This window comes from Benincasa hispida, unplaced genomic scaffold, assembly GCF_027475165.1.
Source record: "Benincasa hispida cultivar pf3 unplaced genomic scaffold, pf3_genome.v1.1 HicScf78, whole genome shotgun sequence".
Taxonomy (NCBI): domain Eukaryota; kingdom Viridiplantae; phylum Streptophyta; class Magnoliopsida; order Cucurbitales; family Cucurbitaceae; genus Benincasa; species Benincasa hispida.
In genome coordinates, this window is record NW_028326910.1 from 1 (window position 1) to 18,456 (window position 18,456).

At 36.2% G+C, this 18,456-nt stretch overlaps 2 protein-coding genes across 2 annotated transcripts; one reads left to right on the plus strand and one right to left on the minus strand.

Annotated features, from left to right (window-relative positions):
- Positions 1–8,534: 8,534 nt before the first annotated feature.
- LOC150029946 (nifU-like protein 2, chloroplastic) lies at positions 8,535–11,596 on the plus strand. Its single transcript, XM_090310231.1, has 4 exons — positions 8,535–8,983; positions 9,059–9,149; positions 9,374–9,684; positions 11,256–11,596. Exons 1-4 carry the CDS (start codon positions 8,894–8,896, stop codon positions 11,442–11,444), a joined length of 681 nt encoding a protein of 226 aa, XP_090166357.1. The 5' UTR covers positions 8,535–8,893; the 3' UTR covers positions 11,445–11,596.
- Positions 11,597–12,588: 992 nt separating this feature from the next.
- On the minus strand, positions 12,589–17,396 carry LOC120070087 (ATP phosphoribosyltransferase 2, chloroplastic-like). Its single transcript, XM_039021940.2, has 13 exons — positions 17,224–17,396; positions 17,059–17,126; positions 15,174–15,467; positions 15,024–15,083; positions 14,801–14,914; positions 14,569–14,634; positions 14,364–14,471; positions 14,155–14,238; positions 13,703–13,804; positions 13,462–13,575; positions 13,304–13,384; positions 13,087–13,206; positions 12,589–12,955 (listed from the first exon to the last, which is right to left on the minus strand). The coding sequence occupies exons 3-13, from the start codon at positions 15,414–15,416 to the stop codon at positions 12,860–12,862; spliced, it is 1,188 nt and encodes a 395-aa protein (XP_038877868.1). The 5' UTR covers positions 15,417–15,467; positions 17,059–17,126; positions 17,224–17,396; the 3' UTR covers positions 12,589–12,859.
- Positions 17,397–18,456: the final 1,060 nt, after the last annotated feature.

Genomic DNA, 18,456 nt, shown 5'->3' on the forward strand with positions numbered 1-18,456 from the left:
TCAATGGATTCAGTTGAGGATCAGTTCTTGGTGTTGATTTGAAATGTTCAAATTGACAAGAGGTATTTTGATTATATATGATATAATCGGTATGATGTATAAGATACATCTAGTGGAGGATTGATGTAAAGAGATTTACATTAAGTACCATAGAATAGAAAAAGAACTATGGTTTATATGTTTCATGAGATGAAATATTAAAACTATAGGTTATAAATATAGTATAATAAGTTGGTTATCATTTATGTTTATAATAATACTAATTATTGGATAATTAATTATTTTTCTTTTAAATAACCAAAGTAGTGGGTGGTTATTGAATCATGGTAACCGTGAGTTTAAAAGGAAAATGGTTGTCCTATTTTGAAAATGAAGTTTTTAAAAAAGATTGAAAAAGTTTTTGAGATTCCTCTCGGCGTAAAGAAACTCACGGTAGTCGTCAAGTAAATACAGATTTACTAAACGACAACTGGGCAAGCTAAATGATCGTGCAGTGGCGAGCTAAAAGACATGCAGTATTTACTAAACGATCGCATAGCTTTGCTAGACGATCGCTTGCCCGAAGTAAACAATCGTGTAGAGTCTGTAGGGGACAGACGGAGCTAAACGATCGCACAGCTTTTGCTAGACGATCGCTTAGCTTTATCTAAATGATTGAGCATTGACCTATACGATAGGTCTCCACCATCTCCCACTTGCCCAGTCGTGTATGTGATCGGTGTTTCCTCCTTCGTCTGCCTCATACCAAGTCCGAACAGAGCCTTGATAACGGGCAAAAACTGCACGTTATTACAGCGCAAAGTTATAAAACAATGTAGGATTGCGTTGGTAAAAATATACAATATTGCGTCCGAAAGCATTAAGTTCACAACATTGCGATCGCATACGTCCATCGCATTAAAACAGCTAACTTATGTATTTTATACAGGAAAATGCATTGACGCAAGGCGGAAATGCGATCCCGAAGAAATCATCGTCCGAGCGCATTAAGAGATTGCGGCCGCAAGGCTATACCATCATTTGCGTTCGCGAATATCTGCTCAATAAGGTGGCTGCATAGAGCCGGCGCATCAAGGTGGGCGCATCTGGGTGAAAGCTTAATAAATCATGATGGGACAGAAATCTGATGATGGTCGATTCCGAATTAAGTTGACAAGCCATTAACGACCTACTATAGCAAGTACACTCAACTTTTCGGTGACAATTATTCGACGCATCAGACAGAGAATTAATTCCATCCCATCAGTGCAATCATAAGAAAGAAGAAGCTTCTCACCCTGAAGCTCTATAAATACCAATGGCCATCTTCAGTGAAGGAGTTCGTTCAGTTAGTTAGTTCGCCCAGCCTTAGAGTTCTTGTTCTTAGTTTTCATATACTTAGAAGGTGGAAGCGAGAGAAGGGAAAAGACACCGAATGATCGTCCTGGTCAGCTCAAGAGATAACCCAGGAGGCGTGGAAAAACAGAGAGAGGGTTGACTCTTGCGAGAGCAAGAATATCTTTTGAGAAGAGTAGAGAAGAACAGTGTAAAAGCCTTGGGAAGCAAGAAATTGCTATCAGGCTCTTTATTCTTATTCCGCATTGCCAGTATGTACTTTGATTTTATATATATATAATGGAACTTGCTTTTCTACATCTGTTCACTCTCTGTAAAATACGCATGAGTAGCTAAAATTGTCAAATGGGTTGAGAAGTACTTAACTAACATGACCTAGGATCTTCATTGCATGCGATCATTTTGTCTTATGTTGCGCCCATCACCCTTTAGAGCTACTCGAGAGAGATTCTAAAGAAAGAACCTAAGACTTGAGAGAGCTAGGTTAGAATCTAGACTCGAGAGAGCAAGATTAGATCTGCATAAGCAAGAGATAGGGACTTAGAGATAACCTTTGTTTGCCAACATGCATCGCATGCACCCTAGAGATAGGTTATGGTAGTATGCGGTCACATTATATATATGTGTGTCAATCATCATCGCATAGACAAGAATAGAGGCTTATGTGTAAGTCCTATAGACATCATCGCATATATCGCATGCGTTCTAAAACTAGAAGCCATAGCATTTGCATTGAGAGATGATTTGTTGTTGTATGTATGTAGCATAATCACATAACAATGAACGTAATCCTAGGAAGTGTTAGCTAAACCCCTTCTCAACTCGTTCCCCCGCATATTCATCGCATCTTTCGTATTATTAACTCTTTTCTCAACTCCGCCGCATACATTTTATACTGTAAACAACAAACCAACCAACCACTTGATTTATTTGTTACTGCAAAGTGATCTAAAAATTACCATCGCATATTGTTTTCCTTAGTCCCTGAGTTCAACCCTAAGCTTACCAGGCAACTCAGTAGGATTTATACTTGGATCTTACGGAGAAAACTTGCATGCTCAACGCATTTTTCCACCAACGCAATCCTTACCATTATTTCATCGCATAAAACAACACGTCAATCCTACCCTCTGGAATTTCACACCGAGAATACCAAGGTAGCCTTGTTGGTGGTGTCAGACTTAACTCGACATCGTCGAGGTTTTCTTGAGGCCGTTCGTGGTGCTGTGGAGGCCGTTCGCTGTTGCGGAGGAAAACGTGACCGAGGAGATCATTGAGGACGATCGCGAAGTGTCCGTGCTATGTTCGTTGCAGTGTTGCGGTCGTGTAGATCGAGCGTTCGTGGTTGCTGTTGTTTGAGCGATCAAAGTGCACTACGAAGTGTGGAGACGCTTCTGCCATTATGCGTAGATTTTCCTTTATGGATTTGTATTTTTCATGTTGTAATTTCTGCATTTGATTTGTATAACCGCTTGTTTGAAGTCGACTGTAAATGTTATGTTCATTCATGATTGTGATTTGGAATAATCTTGTTCCGCTGCTCATGGAAATCTTAGATCCGATTTCCTTCACAGGCAACCCCAAATGCGAAAGTGACGTAAACTAGTTTTACACCCATTTCACAACTCCAGAGGTGTTCTCGTAACACTCTTGAAGGGAACACAGTTGAGTATGTATACCGCAGTTTCCACTGCGAGACCCCAAAATAAGTCCGGTAAGGAAGCGTAACTCATCATCGAATGAACATGTCCAACAAGGTCCTATTTCTCCTCTCCGCTACACCATTCTACTGAGGTGTACCCGACGCTGAGAGTTGGGAAACGATTCCATGTTCTATCAAATAGTCATGGAATCCCGAGTCCAAAAACTCTTCACCTCGATCTGATCGAAGTGTTTTAATCCGTCTATTCAATGCGTTTTTAACTTCAGCCTTGAACTCTTTGAACCTTTCAAAGGATTCAGACTTCCGTTGCATAAGATAAACATACCCATACCTAGAGTAATCATCAGTAAAACTGATAAAATACTCATAGCCACCTCGGGCTCGCACATTCATAGGACCACAAAGGTCAAAATGTACTAACTCAAGAGGCTCTTTGGTTCTATAACCCTTTCTAGTAAAAGATCGTTTAGTCATCTTACCCTCAAGGCAAGACTCGCACATTGGTAAAGAATTTTCTTCTAACTCACTTAGAAGTCCATTCTTCACCAATCTCTCAATCCTATTGAGATTGATGTGCCCTAATCGAAGATGCCAAAGATGGGTATTTTCTTTTGGAGAAATACGTCAACGTTTTGTTTGAGTTACGACAGTTTTGAACAATTTTTTGTTATGAAAGGAATTAATGGCTAACGGCCTTAACACATATAAATTACTTTCCAGATATATTGTATAAATAGTAACACCGTCTTTATGAATAAGTACTTTACAGAAATGAGATTCCTCTTAAGTTCGGGAACAATATATACATCATTCAAAACTAGAAACCTATTCTAGATCATGGGCTTGCGGACCTACAGATCATGGGCTCCAACGATATGAGGTTTAATTGGCTAAACTCATTAAACTAAATTAATCCCCATTCGTTAACTAATGGGTCACTCTACTAAAGCCCATAGTTGAACTCCCCTCGCTGGAGATATATTATGTCCACTCGATATAATCATGATTAGTAAGTTAACCCTTCACAGGTTGTTCGTAATAACGGCTGGGTCAAAAGTCTGTTTTACCCCCGAGATTATCTCTTGTTCCTTAAGTCCCACTGATCCTCTAATAAACAATTAATTTTTTATCCAATCAACAAATCGAGTACCTCTCGAGCCAATGAGAGGGTGAGGCCCCTTGTTCAAGACCCGGAGTTAGCACTTAAGGGAATAACCTCTCTACTATCCCTAAAAGTGGGTAGGAGTGAATTCCTTCTTGCACCCTATGTCCCCAGTTATCTACCCGGTCTTACCCCTGAAATGGAGGTTTATTGAGCCAACGCTGTTGAGCCAATCCTCACCTATGAAAATCTAAGGATAATCCCAAATAAACAGGAGTTCATAGTTAGCTCAGATTAAGGTCAAGTTACCTAGGTCATCGCTTTGAAATAGTCAGTCTTAAACAGTAAACAACATTATAAAGTAAGAGTGACTAATTTTGTGGCCCGATCTTGTACAAACCCATTTGCACAGGACGCCCCCACTCGTCATGTCATAACATGTACGAAGGATTACTTTGTTTGTAACACTTTACAACTCTTTGTAACAACTACAGAGTAGGCCGCATCCAATAGTGTTATCAGAATAAGGCACCCAATCTTATTCATATACTATAGATCATTTTGACTATTTACTCGAACCTGATCCACTTTTATGTTTCCACATAATGTTCAAGTACTCATGTAATAGTCATAGGTCTTTTAAGTTTATTGGATTTCTAATAAGCAATACATATATTCAATAACAACTTATTGAATTTTCAGAATAATTTTTATTGTTTACAAACCACGAGTTTTAGGACATAAAACCCACATAGCTTTATATCTTGTGACCTCATTATTTTCATTTCTTTTCCTCACAAATACTCATTTGTATCCCACGGGTTTAACACCTTCTGGTGTTCGGACTACATGTCCAAAAATATGATATTTTGAAAGTGAGTTTAATTCTGCCTCGATTGCTTCTTTTCACTGAAGTCAATCTTTTCTATGTCGAGATTCTTCAATAATATCAAGAGCAACATTATACGCAAAAACGTTATCAATAATTACATTAGTTTGATTCCATCTTTTTCCTGTCATGACATAGTTTATTGATATTTCATTATTATCTTTAGTTATTTCACCTTCCTCACTAGCCATGTCGAGGGTTTCTTTATGAGTATTTATATCCTCAACCAAGTCTTTTTCACTATTAATTACTTTTTGTTTTCGAGTGTTTTAATCTTTGGAACCCACTGGTCTACCACACTTCTGTCATGTTCTAGACTCATTAGTGACAACTTGTTTTGTTAGGATATCAATTTTTGATGGAACATTTGCAGGTGGTATATGTGACTTAGTTACTTTCTTTGCATCTATAAATGCATCTGATAATTGATTTGTTATATTTTGCAAATGAATTATTTTCTGAACTTTAAGTTCATATTGATCTGTACAAGGATCTAAATGAGGCAATAACGATGCGTTTCATGTAATTTCTTTTTCCAACTTCTTAATTCATCCCCCTAATGTTGGAAAATTTTGTCTCGTTAAAATGACAATCAGCAAATCATGCAGTATACATCACCCGTCAGGGGCTCAGAATATTTGATAATTGGTGAGGAATCATATCCAACATATATTCCTAACTTTCTTTGAGGACCCATCTTAGTGAGTTGTGGTGGAGCAATTGGAATATATACTGCACATCAAAAAATTCTCAGATGGAAAATATTTGGCTCATGACCATAAGCCAATTGTAATAGTGAGTACTTATGATAAGCTACTGGCCTAATGCGTATAAGTGACGTTGCATGCAAAATAGCATGTCCCCATACAGATGAAGAAAGCTTAGCTCTCATAAGAAATGGTCTTGCAATTAATTGCAAACATTTTATAAATGATTCTGCTAAACCATTTTGTGTATGAACATGAGCTACAAGATGTTCAACACTTATCGTAATTGACATACAATAATTATCAAAAGCTTGGGATGTAATTCACTAGCATTATCAAGACGAATGATCTTAATTGTATAATCAGAAAATTGTGCTCTTAACTTAATTATTTGAGCAAGTAATCTTGCAAACGCAAGATTTCGACTTGATAATAAGCATACGTGTGACCATCTGTTTGATGCATCTATTAATACCATAAAATATCTAAATGGTCCACTTGGTGGGTTAATGGGTCCACATATATCACCATGAATTCGTTCTAAAAATGTGGGTGATTCAGTCCCCACTTTAGATGGTAATGGTCTAATTATCAATTTTTCTCAAGAGCAAGCATCACATGATACTTCATTAGATTGAAGAATCTTCTGGTTCTTCAATGGGTGTTCATTTGAATTCTCAATAATTCTCCTCATCATTGTAGATCCTGGATGATCCAATCGGTCATGCAAAATTGTAAATGTGTTTGGATTCATGAACTTCATATTCATTGTTGCATATGTTTCAATTACTCGTATATGAGTATAATACAATCTGGAAGATAAAACAGACAACTCTTCCAATATACGTTTTTCATTTGAGACAGTGGATATGAGATATAGATATTCCACATTATTCTTACTATCAGTCTCAATATGATAATCATTGCAACGTATATCTTTAAACTTAGAAGATTTCTCTTTGATTGACTAGAGAACAATGCATTGTCAATTGTAAACTTTGTTCTTCTAGGAAAAATAATATTTGTTTTTCCAAAACCTTCGATCAAATTTGCAGAACCTGATATTGTATTTACTTTTGCTTTTAGCATTGTCAGTTTGGAAAAGTATTTTTTATTTGTAAGTATTGTATGTGTAGTTGCACTGTCTGTCAGATATAGATTTTCTTTGCTCATTTTTGAAACACCCAATATATGAAAATGATCCATGTTTCCTCATTAAAAGAAAATAATTACAATAAGAAAAACAACACTTATTATATACAAAAGTTACTAAAAAAAACATGAATAAAAGAAAACAACAACATTAAGTCTAGATATTCTCAGAGTCAAGAGAAACACTTGATGTGCCACTAACTATGTCAATCTTCTCTTCAGGAGACCCAAAGAAGTCTGCCATATTCAAATTTGTCATATGGGATGGGTCAAATATGTCAATATCCTGGTATGCAAAATTTACTTCCACATTTTTCTCTTTTTTCTTTAGGGAGGCTTGATAAAGGTCAACTAAGTGTTTTGACGTACGACAGGTACGTGACCAATGTCTAGTCATTCCGCATCGGAAGCATTTATTTTCAACATTCTTTTAACTTTTATCTTATGGAGCTTTTCCTTTGTGATCATCATTTTGTATGGTTTTTTTGAAATTTAAATGATTAGAACGATCACCACGAAAATAATAATTATTTCTTCCTCTGCCACGGTCACGGCCACGACCTCGACCACGATTATTATTAAAATTCACAACATTCACTTCAAGGAATGGTGTTGTTTCGGTTGGTCGAGATTCCTGATTTTTCATCAATAACTCGTTATTTTGTTCGGCCACGAGAAGACATGAAATTAATTCATAATACTATTTAAAACCTTTCTCTCGATATTGTTGCTGCGAGAGTATATTCGAGACATGAAATGTAGAAAATGTCTTCTCTAACATATCAACATTAGTAATTTTCTCTCCGCATAACAACAATTTTGAACTTATTTTAAATAATGCGAAGTTGTAATCACTTATTGATTTGAAATCTTATAGCCTCAAGTGCATCCACTCATAACGAGCTTTAGGAAGAATAACTGTTTTTTTATGATCATACCTCTCTTTTAAATTTTTCCACAAGATCGGGGATCTTTTATTGTAAGATACTCCATTTTCAATCCCTTGTGGATATGATGACGAAGGAAAATCATAGCTTTTTCTTTGTCCTGACTAAATGTCATATGTCATTCTTTAATAGTCTCCCCAAGATTCATAGCATCCAGGTGGATTTTGGCATCAAGTATCCATGAAAAATAATTATTATCGTTAATATCAAGGGCGGTAAATTCTAATTTTGTGAGATTTGTCATGGTAGCACTATCATAAAATATTGTACTTATATTAGAAATTTAATAGATATTGAATCTTCAAAATAACATTAAATTTATTATTATAACGAAGAGGAAAAAATCGGCATACCTTTAGGACCTACCTTTAGTGGAAAAAACGACAGGAGCTCGTGATGATAATGTGTTATGAAAATTGAGGAGCACAATGGGAATACAGATATGAAAAATATAATATAATAATATTTTTATATAATAATAATAAATAAATAAAAACTAAAATTATAAAATAAAATAACTAAAACATAAAATAAGCCAAAATCATGAAATTGGATAATATGGAAATTGGTGGAACTGGAATTCTCACCAATGTAGGCGTGTTCTTAAGATCCATCAAATATCACTATTTATAAGCAAAGTGGTGAGTAAGATGAGGACTTACATGGACCAAGTATGAATAACTACATGGCATATAGACAACATGAATGATTATATGACCTTTAGAACGCTAAGCAATGTGATCTATTTTCTATTATAATATTCATAATAAAAGGAGAATTTGCAAGTGCTAGAAATTTTGTTAGGGACTAAATTCAACCATTTTTCTAGAAACTAAAAATGAACAAATATAAGGGTCGATATATTTAAACCTAAAAAGTTATAGTGGTTAGAGGCGAGTGGAGACGGGATATCGTTAATTTCGGGGGAGGGAATTAGAAAGAAGAAGAAGAAAGATATTGAGGAAGAAGAAGGAAGAACAAAAACTTTGAACTCTAGGGTCTAGTGGAACTCAATTACGCCTTGAATTTTCTCAATCTCTTCATCGATTCCGATTGAATTCATCATTATTCAGACAAGGAACAGCGATTGAATTCAATATGCATGCGATGGTATTGAATTTGAATCCCTCCCCTTACACCAGACCCCCGCAAACCCTTGAATCTCCTTCTTGTTCTCGAACTTTCAAGGTTCGTTTCATTTCTCTCTTTTATTTAATCCTTTTCTGTTCCTCTTAACCAAATTAACATGTTTATTCTTTGTAGATCTCGAGGTTTTTCCTTCGCCATCTTTCACCTTGGCGGCGATCGTGTCGTTCCCTTCGAGTTCGATTGCCGTCTACCTCGCGCACGCGAGGTATGCTTCCTTCCTTTTATGTCTTCTATTGAAGTGAATTGGATTTGCATCAAGTTCTGGTTGTAGATTCTGTTCGATGATTTTGTTATACTATCATTAGGGTTTATATGCGATTAGTTGTTGTCGAAGTTAGAATAAAAAGGATGCACAAACCCCCTCCCCCATTTTCTCTCTTTTGAGATTATCAATCTTTGTCATTTGATTCGAAAATTGCTGATTTGCAGTTATAAGAGCTGTTGCAACTCCCCATTCGGCACTAGAATTGCCACTGACTGCAGAAAATGTTGAGAGTGTGTTGGACGAGGTTCGACCATATCTTATTGCAGATGGTGGAAATGTGGCATTACATGAAATTGACGGAAATGTTGTACGGTTGAAGCTACAAGGAGCTTGTGGCTCATGTCCGAGTTCTGTTACGACCATGAAGATGGGAATTGAACGCCGTTTGATGGAGAAGATTCCTGAAATTGTTGCTGTGGAACCAATAGCAGATGAAGAAACTGGATTGGAACTCAACGAAGAAAATATAGAGAAGGTATATAAATGTTCTCTTTCTATCGCTTGTATTCATTCTATGATTTAGATGTAACTTAAATGTCGTTTCTAAATCGTATTTTTGCCTTAAACACCCACCCACCTGAAATCTCTAATCTAGAGATACTACTTATAACGAAAGAGAGCTGCTCCCCTTCAAGGTAATTGGACTATTTTTTGGGGAGGAAGAGGCACAATGGTTTAGCTTCCATGGGCTCTCTGTCTTTGATATATATGGTTATTGAAAAATTAAGGTTCGGAATGAGCAGGCATTCTTTTTACACGAGTCTCAGATTACCCTACAAAAGATTCCAATTAAACCATGGAACCAATTATCAAACCCTAAACAAACATTTTTCAAGGTAGGTGGCTAGCAAAAACTCTATTGATAAAATTTATTATAAGCTTCAGCAAAATTTTTCCTAAAAATTGATAAACGACACCTAAAAAAAACACACTCCCAAATAATTTATACCATCAAGTGTTCCCTATTGTACACCACTCAATAATCAATTCGAAAATCCACAACCATATTATAGTCTAAGGCCATCTAGAGAAAAACATAAACAATTCTGATCTACACTTTCATCGTAAACCTCAAGACTGTACAATTGTGAAATGTATGGTTATTGAGAAATTAAGGGTCGGAATAAGCAAACATTCTTTTTAGTCAACGTCAACAATACTTCATCTGCCATCTTTCACTTTTTTAAATACTCTTGATAAAACAACCCCTCTTAACTGCTTGCAAACCTATTATTTCTGATGTCATGATTACATCTTCCTTTCCTTCTTCATAGCAATGTCAATTAAGTGCATCTATGGTCCGTGTGTCTGATTTTCTCATCCATGTGCTACTCTACTTGGTATTGGTCCAAGACCACGACCAGCTTGATTAGGCTTGCAGCATTTGTAGGCAATGAACCTGATATCAATGCAACTTTAAAACGTTTGAATTTGCTTGTCATGAAGGGCTGTATAATTGAACTGTACTGGTAGGTTATGTTTCAAATACTTATCATTCCCCACGCATTACCAACTTTCCCTGTCCTGTCGGTAAAAAATGCACCTTTTTTTTCCCTTATTGACTTGTCTGGTGATAGATTCCCTATCCCATCTCATCCTTGCATCCAAGTTGGCCGGTACTCCTTGCCACTTGGATTGGTTGTGGTTCCATCGTTACCGTTATCTATTCAACTCTGATGGAGTTTTCAATGCCTGAATCTGAGTTGGTTATGATCGTCGGTAGTTATAATAGCTTGTGTTTAGGATGTAAGACTATTTTAGTCTAGGATAATGAGGAGAGAGGATAGATAGAAAATAATTAGATTTGAAATAGTTAGAAATACCAACTATTATAATTGTAAGCATAAAAAGTGAGCAAGCTATAATAGTCTACTCCACCTAAGTGAGTTTGGGCTTAGGTTGGAGGCCCAAACGGTCCCTTAAGACTTATTCTTGTTTGTACAATTATGATTGAAATTTGTTATTGATTATCTTCTACAGTGATGGCATAAGGTTGATTTAGACTACAAATTCAGAAGCTGAATTATCTTTGAACCCTTTTGTTAGGTACTTGAAGAGATAAGACCTTACCTTGTTGGGGCAGCGGGAGGATCTCTTGAACTTGTGGGTATTGAGGAGCCAATAGTTAAAGTTCGGATTACTGGACCAGCAGCCGGGGTCATGACAGTTCGTGTGGCTGTTACACAGAAATTGCGAGAGAAGATACCAGCCATAGCGGCGGTGCAACTTTTGTAATAATGAAACTCCAATTGTAATGAGGGATCGTGTATAGTTTCTTCATTATTCACTTCGTCATAAGAATAGAATCTCATAGAATTTGTGTATAATGGTTGTTGCATTGACGTATGGATAAGAAGGTATAACAGTTCTTTACTATATTTCGTACACTTTGCTTTCCAAGAGGGCACAAATAATTTGGAAAAAAAAAATTAAATCTCATTTCTTTGAAATATGGATTGCAATGAATGAAACAGCTTCTGTTTAGATATCATGAAAAATTCGATTGAAGAACAAACAAAAATTCGACTCTCCATCTGATTGTAAAACAGCGTTTCCATGGGAAATTGCTCAAAAGGATCCAGAACTAAAAAATATCAATACAAATGACCTTTAAAAAAAATTAAAGTCTTTGACTTTTTGAGATTATCATTTTATCTTTTTATTACTGATATGTCAAAGCACAGAAGATATCTCAAATTTAAATTTGCTAGAGCATTTAAAAGTCAAATTACTAACATTTTATACAATTTGGAAAGAACATAAAAATATATATGAAAATGAGTGGTCATTTAATTTTGGAAAAAAATCACACATTGAGAGTTACATGATCAAGCTATGCAATTTTGTTTTGATAACATCTTCGATACAACTATATTTTGGTTATAAACAACTAAATGTTTTCATAAAATTTTTTGTGTTCTTCCAAACCATGCTTTATATAAACAAAAACTTAAAAAATATGTATTTACTTTTTAATCGAAAGCCAAAGTGATCATAATTTAAAATTTTTAAGTCATTTAAATTCAAGATTCTATAACATGAAAAAACTATAAAGTAATTAGAATATTAATAAGACACTTTCATCGATTGAAAAAATATCAAAATATTTACAAAAATAGTTAAAAAGTAATATCCAGTCAGACAAACAACGATATTAAATGTCTAAATGATATTTTATGTAAATGGAGTAAGCCATTCCATGGAAAACATATGCAGTACAATCATCAGAACAAGATGAAAATATCCCGATATCAGTGCAATCACTTGCAAATCTTTTGCATCAAATTTAAGCATGAAAGGCAATATCAAAGACGCTGAAAAATGAAAAATATCACATGAAAAAGAACCAAATCTCTCTCCCAAACCTTGAACTGAAAAATAAAAGCAAAAAGAAATCCTTAATGAACGCTTCAATACATTCGTGAGGACAAAGGATGAGGGGGCAAAACGTCTAGGAGAAGACAAATGACACAAAAAGTGCATAGAGAAAAATTCAGAATTACACAAATAACTTAAAGTTTGGGGATCTGTGGGAAAAAGAGGAAGAGGAAGAGGAAGAGGTCTTTCTAGGTTCAACAAAACAGGATGCCTTCAACAAACTCACTCAATATACCATCTTATTTCATGCATTACAGGACTAATAATACGGTTTACAGCCCAAGTTCTTTGAGAAGTTGATTCCATCTCGGAGTTTCTTCGTCAAAAATGTATGTCAGCGGAGATATTAGAACCCCACTTCCTCCAATCTGCAACAATTCATTCCACGTGAGAAAGAAAATAGTCTCATAATGCCATTAAAAGAGAGATGTAGTTAAGAATATTGTTTTTCTAATTTGGGGCTAATTATTAATCAGGACAAAAGCTAATAATGGCTTACTGCTCTCAGTTGCTGAACCGACTTGTAGAGGGATTTTTTGGGGACACATATGACAATGGCATAGTAATCAGCTACTACCTTCCCATCACGTTTGCAGAAAACTGGACTTATAGTAGGGCCCTATATAAAGACAATAAAAATTATACACGTGACAAGAATATATGTTCACTTACTAAAGCATTATTCATTTTGGGGGTAATGAAAGAATGGCTTCCACCTGCATCCCAGACAATGATGTTTGACTTAAAACGCGCTCTGCAACTTCTTGTGCACTACTTCCTCTCATATTAGCAGTCACCTACCCATTAGAGCACGATAATTTCAAGCACAGGAGGAGAAGGAATATTGATTACAAATCACACAGCAACAACTCACCGTGAACTGACCAACAGCCATCAGATGTGCCTCCAGTCTTTCAAGTATCTCGTGGGTTGTGTCTAAAGCACCTTTCCTTTGAACCAAGGACTTTCGGCTGGCAAGAAGAACAGCCTAAAAAGCATTATCTTTGCAGTGAGAAAGCATCTGATATAGAGAAAACCTAAGACAATTATGGCAAGCTTCTCAAAGAAACCCAGTTTTACTAGATTAAAGGACAGAAACCAATTTAGAAGTTCACCTGGCTTTCCAAAACCACTCCACCTTCAATTTCTTTCAAGTTGTTTTCTCTCAGGGTAGTCCCGCTACTTACAAGGTCCAAAATAGCATCAGCTATCCCCATCTGCATTTAAAAGAGGAAACATTGTTCTATAAGTATAGAGAAATCCTACAGCAGCGAAGGTTGTTCAGATTAATATGCCTTCTTCAACCATAGATGTCCTATCAGGAAATGACATTATCTATCTTAGTATCAGACACCTTAATTCTTGCATTAGTCGCAGGAAATTTCGACCTAATTAATATTTCCAACCTGAAAACAGGGGGCTAAAGCATAGTACACATATTCTCATCCCTTCTCGAAATGCATCAAATCAGACTCTAATAGAATACAGGCAGAATGTGGAAATCAGCAACCAACTCAAGACAAAAAAAAAAAAAAAAAAAACTCTGCATTTTAGCAAGAACTATTACCGCTGGGGCAGCCTCTAATGCTCCATCCGCCGTTGAAAAACTCACGTGTTCCAACCCATTTTCTCTAAGAAATTTGGGGCCAAGCTGAGAAAAAAGACATTGAGAACGTATCTAATTAGTATTTCATTCAAATTCCAAACTGAAACAATTTTTTTTACTTTCAAGATAAGAAACAGTGATTCGATTGATAATGAAAGAAAGCATCGTACATAAGTGAAACCAGTAGCAACTCGAAGAGGCTTCGCCTCAGTCCATTGAGGCATCTGTGCTAGATCCTGGATTGAATTTATATTCTCGAAAATGCCATATTTGGGTATCTAGTATGAGTATAAGTTGACAGTGTCAGAATATAACTATTGACAAGTTCATGGCATAACAAATCAACTTTGATGATGTGAAGGAGGAAGAACTTACAGCAAGCGACAATCGGCAATCCCCATATTCAAGGGCCTCATGAACAATGATAAGATCTTCACTACCCTGTGCAAAGAAAATAACAATTGGGAGCAATAGGATTTTGGCTTCTTATAGAAAAAACAATTGGGAGCAGTAGAACTTTGGCTTGTTTTTCTTCATAATGATTGCAAAACATGAAAACGAATTTTTTGTAATGAAAGCAAGATTTATTATATACTGAGACCCTCACTTGTCCATATTCGCTCACTGTATCAAGACCCACGATACCGAGGTCTAGATCTCCGGATAACAATTTTCGAACAATGTCTTTAGGCCTTTGGAACCAGACTTCCAAGCCTGCTAGCTGTTAGAAAACAAAATAAATGCATAAACAAGAACATATGCATAATTCTTCACATAGATTGATAGTTAAAAGCGAAGCTCCTTTATCAACTGCAGTGACTAGTAAGTACCTGCGGAATATTTGCGACATACTGCCGAGGATTGACTTGTTTTACAGACAATTGACAGTCCTGGCGCACCAGATAAAAAAAGAGTATGAAACAACTAGAGAGTTTACTAGAAAAATGAAAAAAACAAAATAAGGATGCAGAAGAATGTACCTTGAGAAGTTCTAGGGTGTCAGTTGCCATGCGACCTTTACTAGGCAACCCCAATCGAATCTCATTTCTCTCAAAGAACCTCCCACCTGTAGTTCCATTAAGAGTCTCAACCTGAGACTGTAAGGCAGAGCAAATAAGTGTCGGCTTCTGACAAACACGAGAATTCGAAGAACGTGAGGTTATGGAAATGCAAGGAATGGGGGAACTCAGACACTGCTGAAAATTTGCTGTGAAAGTCCACATCTCTTGCACTTCCAATTGGAACTTCGAGAGTTTTGTTGGATGAATAAAAGCCTATGATTTCAGATAAAATAGAAATAAAAGGTGAGATTGCAGTGGATGAATATAGCAATCGCCTCGAAAATTGCCAAAAATTGGACAAAAAGAGAAGAGCTAAAGAGATTTAAGTTCGTTTTAATTTTGTTGAGTAATAAGACTTCTGATCCTATCTCTTTTTTAAAGAAATATTAAACACCAATAAGTGATGACAATAGATAGCACCAATTAGTGACTAAGAAGGATAAGCTATAATGAATGAAAGGAGACTTAATCCACCAAAAAAAAAAAGAACAGTAGACAAAACCAATTCCATAAAATTACTAAAGGAGGAAAAAGTGCCATGGAAAAGCCTTCGATTTCTTTCACCTCATAAAGTTCAACCAAACCGTTTTTTAGAACCACCAAAAGGATGACACACCAGTAAAGAAGCCAGAATACCATAAATGTTATTGGGGAAAGTAAAGGACCATCCGAAAGCCCACAAAGCATTATCCCAAAAGCTAACAGCAAAAGGACAATGCATAAAAAAATGAGCAGGAGATTCATCATGATGATGACACATGCAACACCAAGAGGGAAGGTCACAGAAAAAAAATCAGGACTTCTGATCCTATAAAAGGTCTATTTTACCACCTTTAAGTAAAAACCTTTGATATATTCAAAAACTCCTCATTTCACTCGATTTCATCTCTCTAGTTTCTCTCCAATTCCTCTCAATCGCGCTCAAGCTCCAGTATCTCACTTCATTCCCCATTTATACTTTTTTTTTTCTGGCTCCCTCTAGTTTCAGAGAGGACCTTGACCAGAGTTGCATTTACACAAAGAAGGTTCCTAGAAATGGAGAAGGTAGAGGGATAGGATTATACGTACTTCCATATCTCGAACTAAATAATGGTGGAATAGGAAGATTAAACTATATTTGCTTTTGTCGATATCAAAATACGCAAACAGCATGTAGATCTATAACTGAATCGACATAACAATTTGATATCAAATTCTAACTTACTTTTTTTTTTTTTTTTTGTCGATTTGAAAGTGAATCCGGATTGTTTCAGGTCTGACGCAGAAGAGATTAGAGGGTTCTTTTTCTATTCAATTTTAAGTTTGCTACATATGACAGAAGTACTCTAAGCAAACGTTGAATTACTCCATAGGTTTATTTGACCTGTTGAAAAAAGGCTATGTGAAGAGAAGACCCCAAATTGTGAAGGTCTCACTGAGTAGATTAACAAAAGTATCCATATCAATAAGGGGCGTAGAGGAAGAATTACTACAGCCCTCTAACATGGAGGCGTGTTCATCATAGGGAATAAGCAAAATAAAATAAAATAAGATAAAGAATACAGAAAATGTAGCAAATGATTAGAAAGATTGTAGGTTTCATGCATGTTAGAATAAAAATGTAAAATTTCCTTTGTAGAGATAAAATCAATCGACAACTTCGAGCCCTTCCAATTCAAACAATAAAAAACTCCCACCCAAACAAAAATGCTAAACCAACCACACAATGAAATCAATCGTTCACAAAATGACATTCCCTTAAGAAATTCATTTTCCAATTCAAAACTAAAAACAAAAACAAACAAGATTTCAATATTGTGGTTACCTATAGAAAACAAGTGGCAGTAGATGATGGACGACAAGAAACAGAGAAGGAGAATCGGCGGCAAATGACTGCGGATGAGAGGCGAGAATGTCAGAGAGGCGCTGCGAATGGCGGCGCAGTGAGAGAGAAGCTTTGCAGCGAGGAGAGAATGAATGCACTACTTACGGCTACGAATGGTGGTGTCGTCGTTGCCGCCGGGTACACGTCTTCGGCGAGCCGTCTCGTCGCCTGGTAGTCGGCGATTGGTCGCGTGGAGATATTCAGCGTGCGCGTGTGAGAGAGCAGGAAGGAAGTACAGATTAGGGCTTTTTTAAGGGTAAAACAGTCATTTCATTCTCCAAAAATAATAGCAAAATTTTCAATATTTTGGTAACCACAAATGATACACTTTTTTTAGTAAAAAAGATGGAAACAAAGAAACAAACACAAACAAATAATTAAAAAGAGTCCGAATTACGAGCAAAGTCCATACAAGAAGGTGTTCTTCAAGTCACACGGGTGAACAATAGAATCTTCAAGCAAGGGTAGCTAGATCATGTGCAATAGACTTACATGAACAGTCGACCCAAAGAAAGCCAAGGATAGAACCATGGGAATAGAAGTCATGAAGGGCATCAACAAGCATCTGAATCTCATTAGCGTATCGACACTTTCTAACCAAGAGATTCCAAAGAATTTTGGAGTCACATTCAACCCAAAACGGAGAAATGGCCGCTTTAGGGACTTAGAAACACAACGAAACATGGCAATGGCCTTAGCAAACTCCACATAACCAGTCAAATCAAAATGACCTTCCATAGTAAGAAGCACGTCACCATTAGCGTCACGAACAATAGCACTGATACCCGCTTCTGTTGGGTTTTATGCTCTAAAACTCGAAGATAGTAAACATTATTAATTGACCATCATCAATAAAGAGGTATCGATGTTAATTCAATAAAGGTTATTGTTTGTATTTATTTGTCTATTTTGTCTTAATAACCCTAAATCCAATAAACTAACATCCAAGTTGTCCTATGAGTCTTGAACTGTATGTGGAGACATACAGGGATCAATGTTCAAGATACAACCTAAAGGGTCTGTAGTATAGGGATAAGGTTGGGTACCTTATCCTGGTAACACTATGGATACAACTCACTTTGTATTTCATACAAACATAATGATCCAACGCACTCATGTAGGTGACACACGAGTAGGGATATCCCATGCAATGAGTTTGCATAAGACTGGACCGCAAAATAGTAACCACTAGATGTAACGTGTTAAACTAGATTAGTTCTTATTTCCTATGGATGACCTTGGAAATTAGTCTTAATCTTAAGTTATTATGAAATTCTGTTCATGAGGGATTGTCCTTGAAATTGTATCGTGTTGATGGGTGAGGGTGGCCAGGTCGAT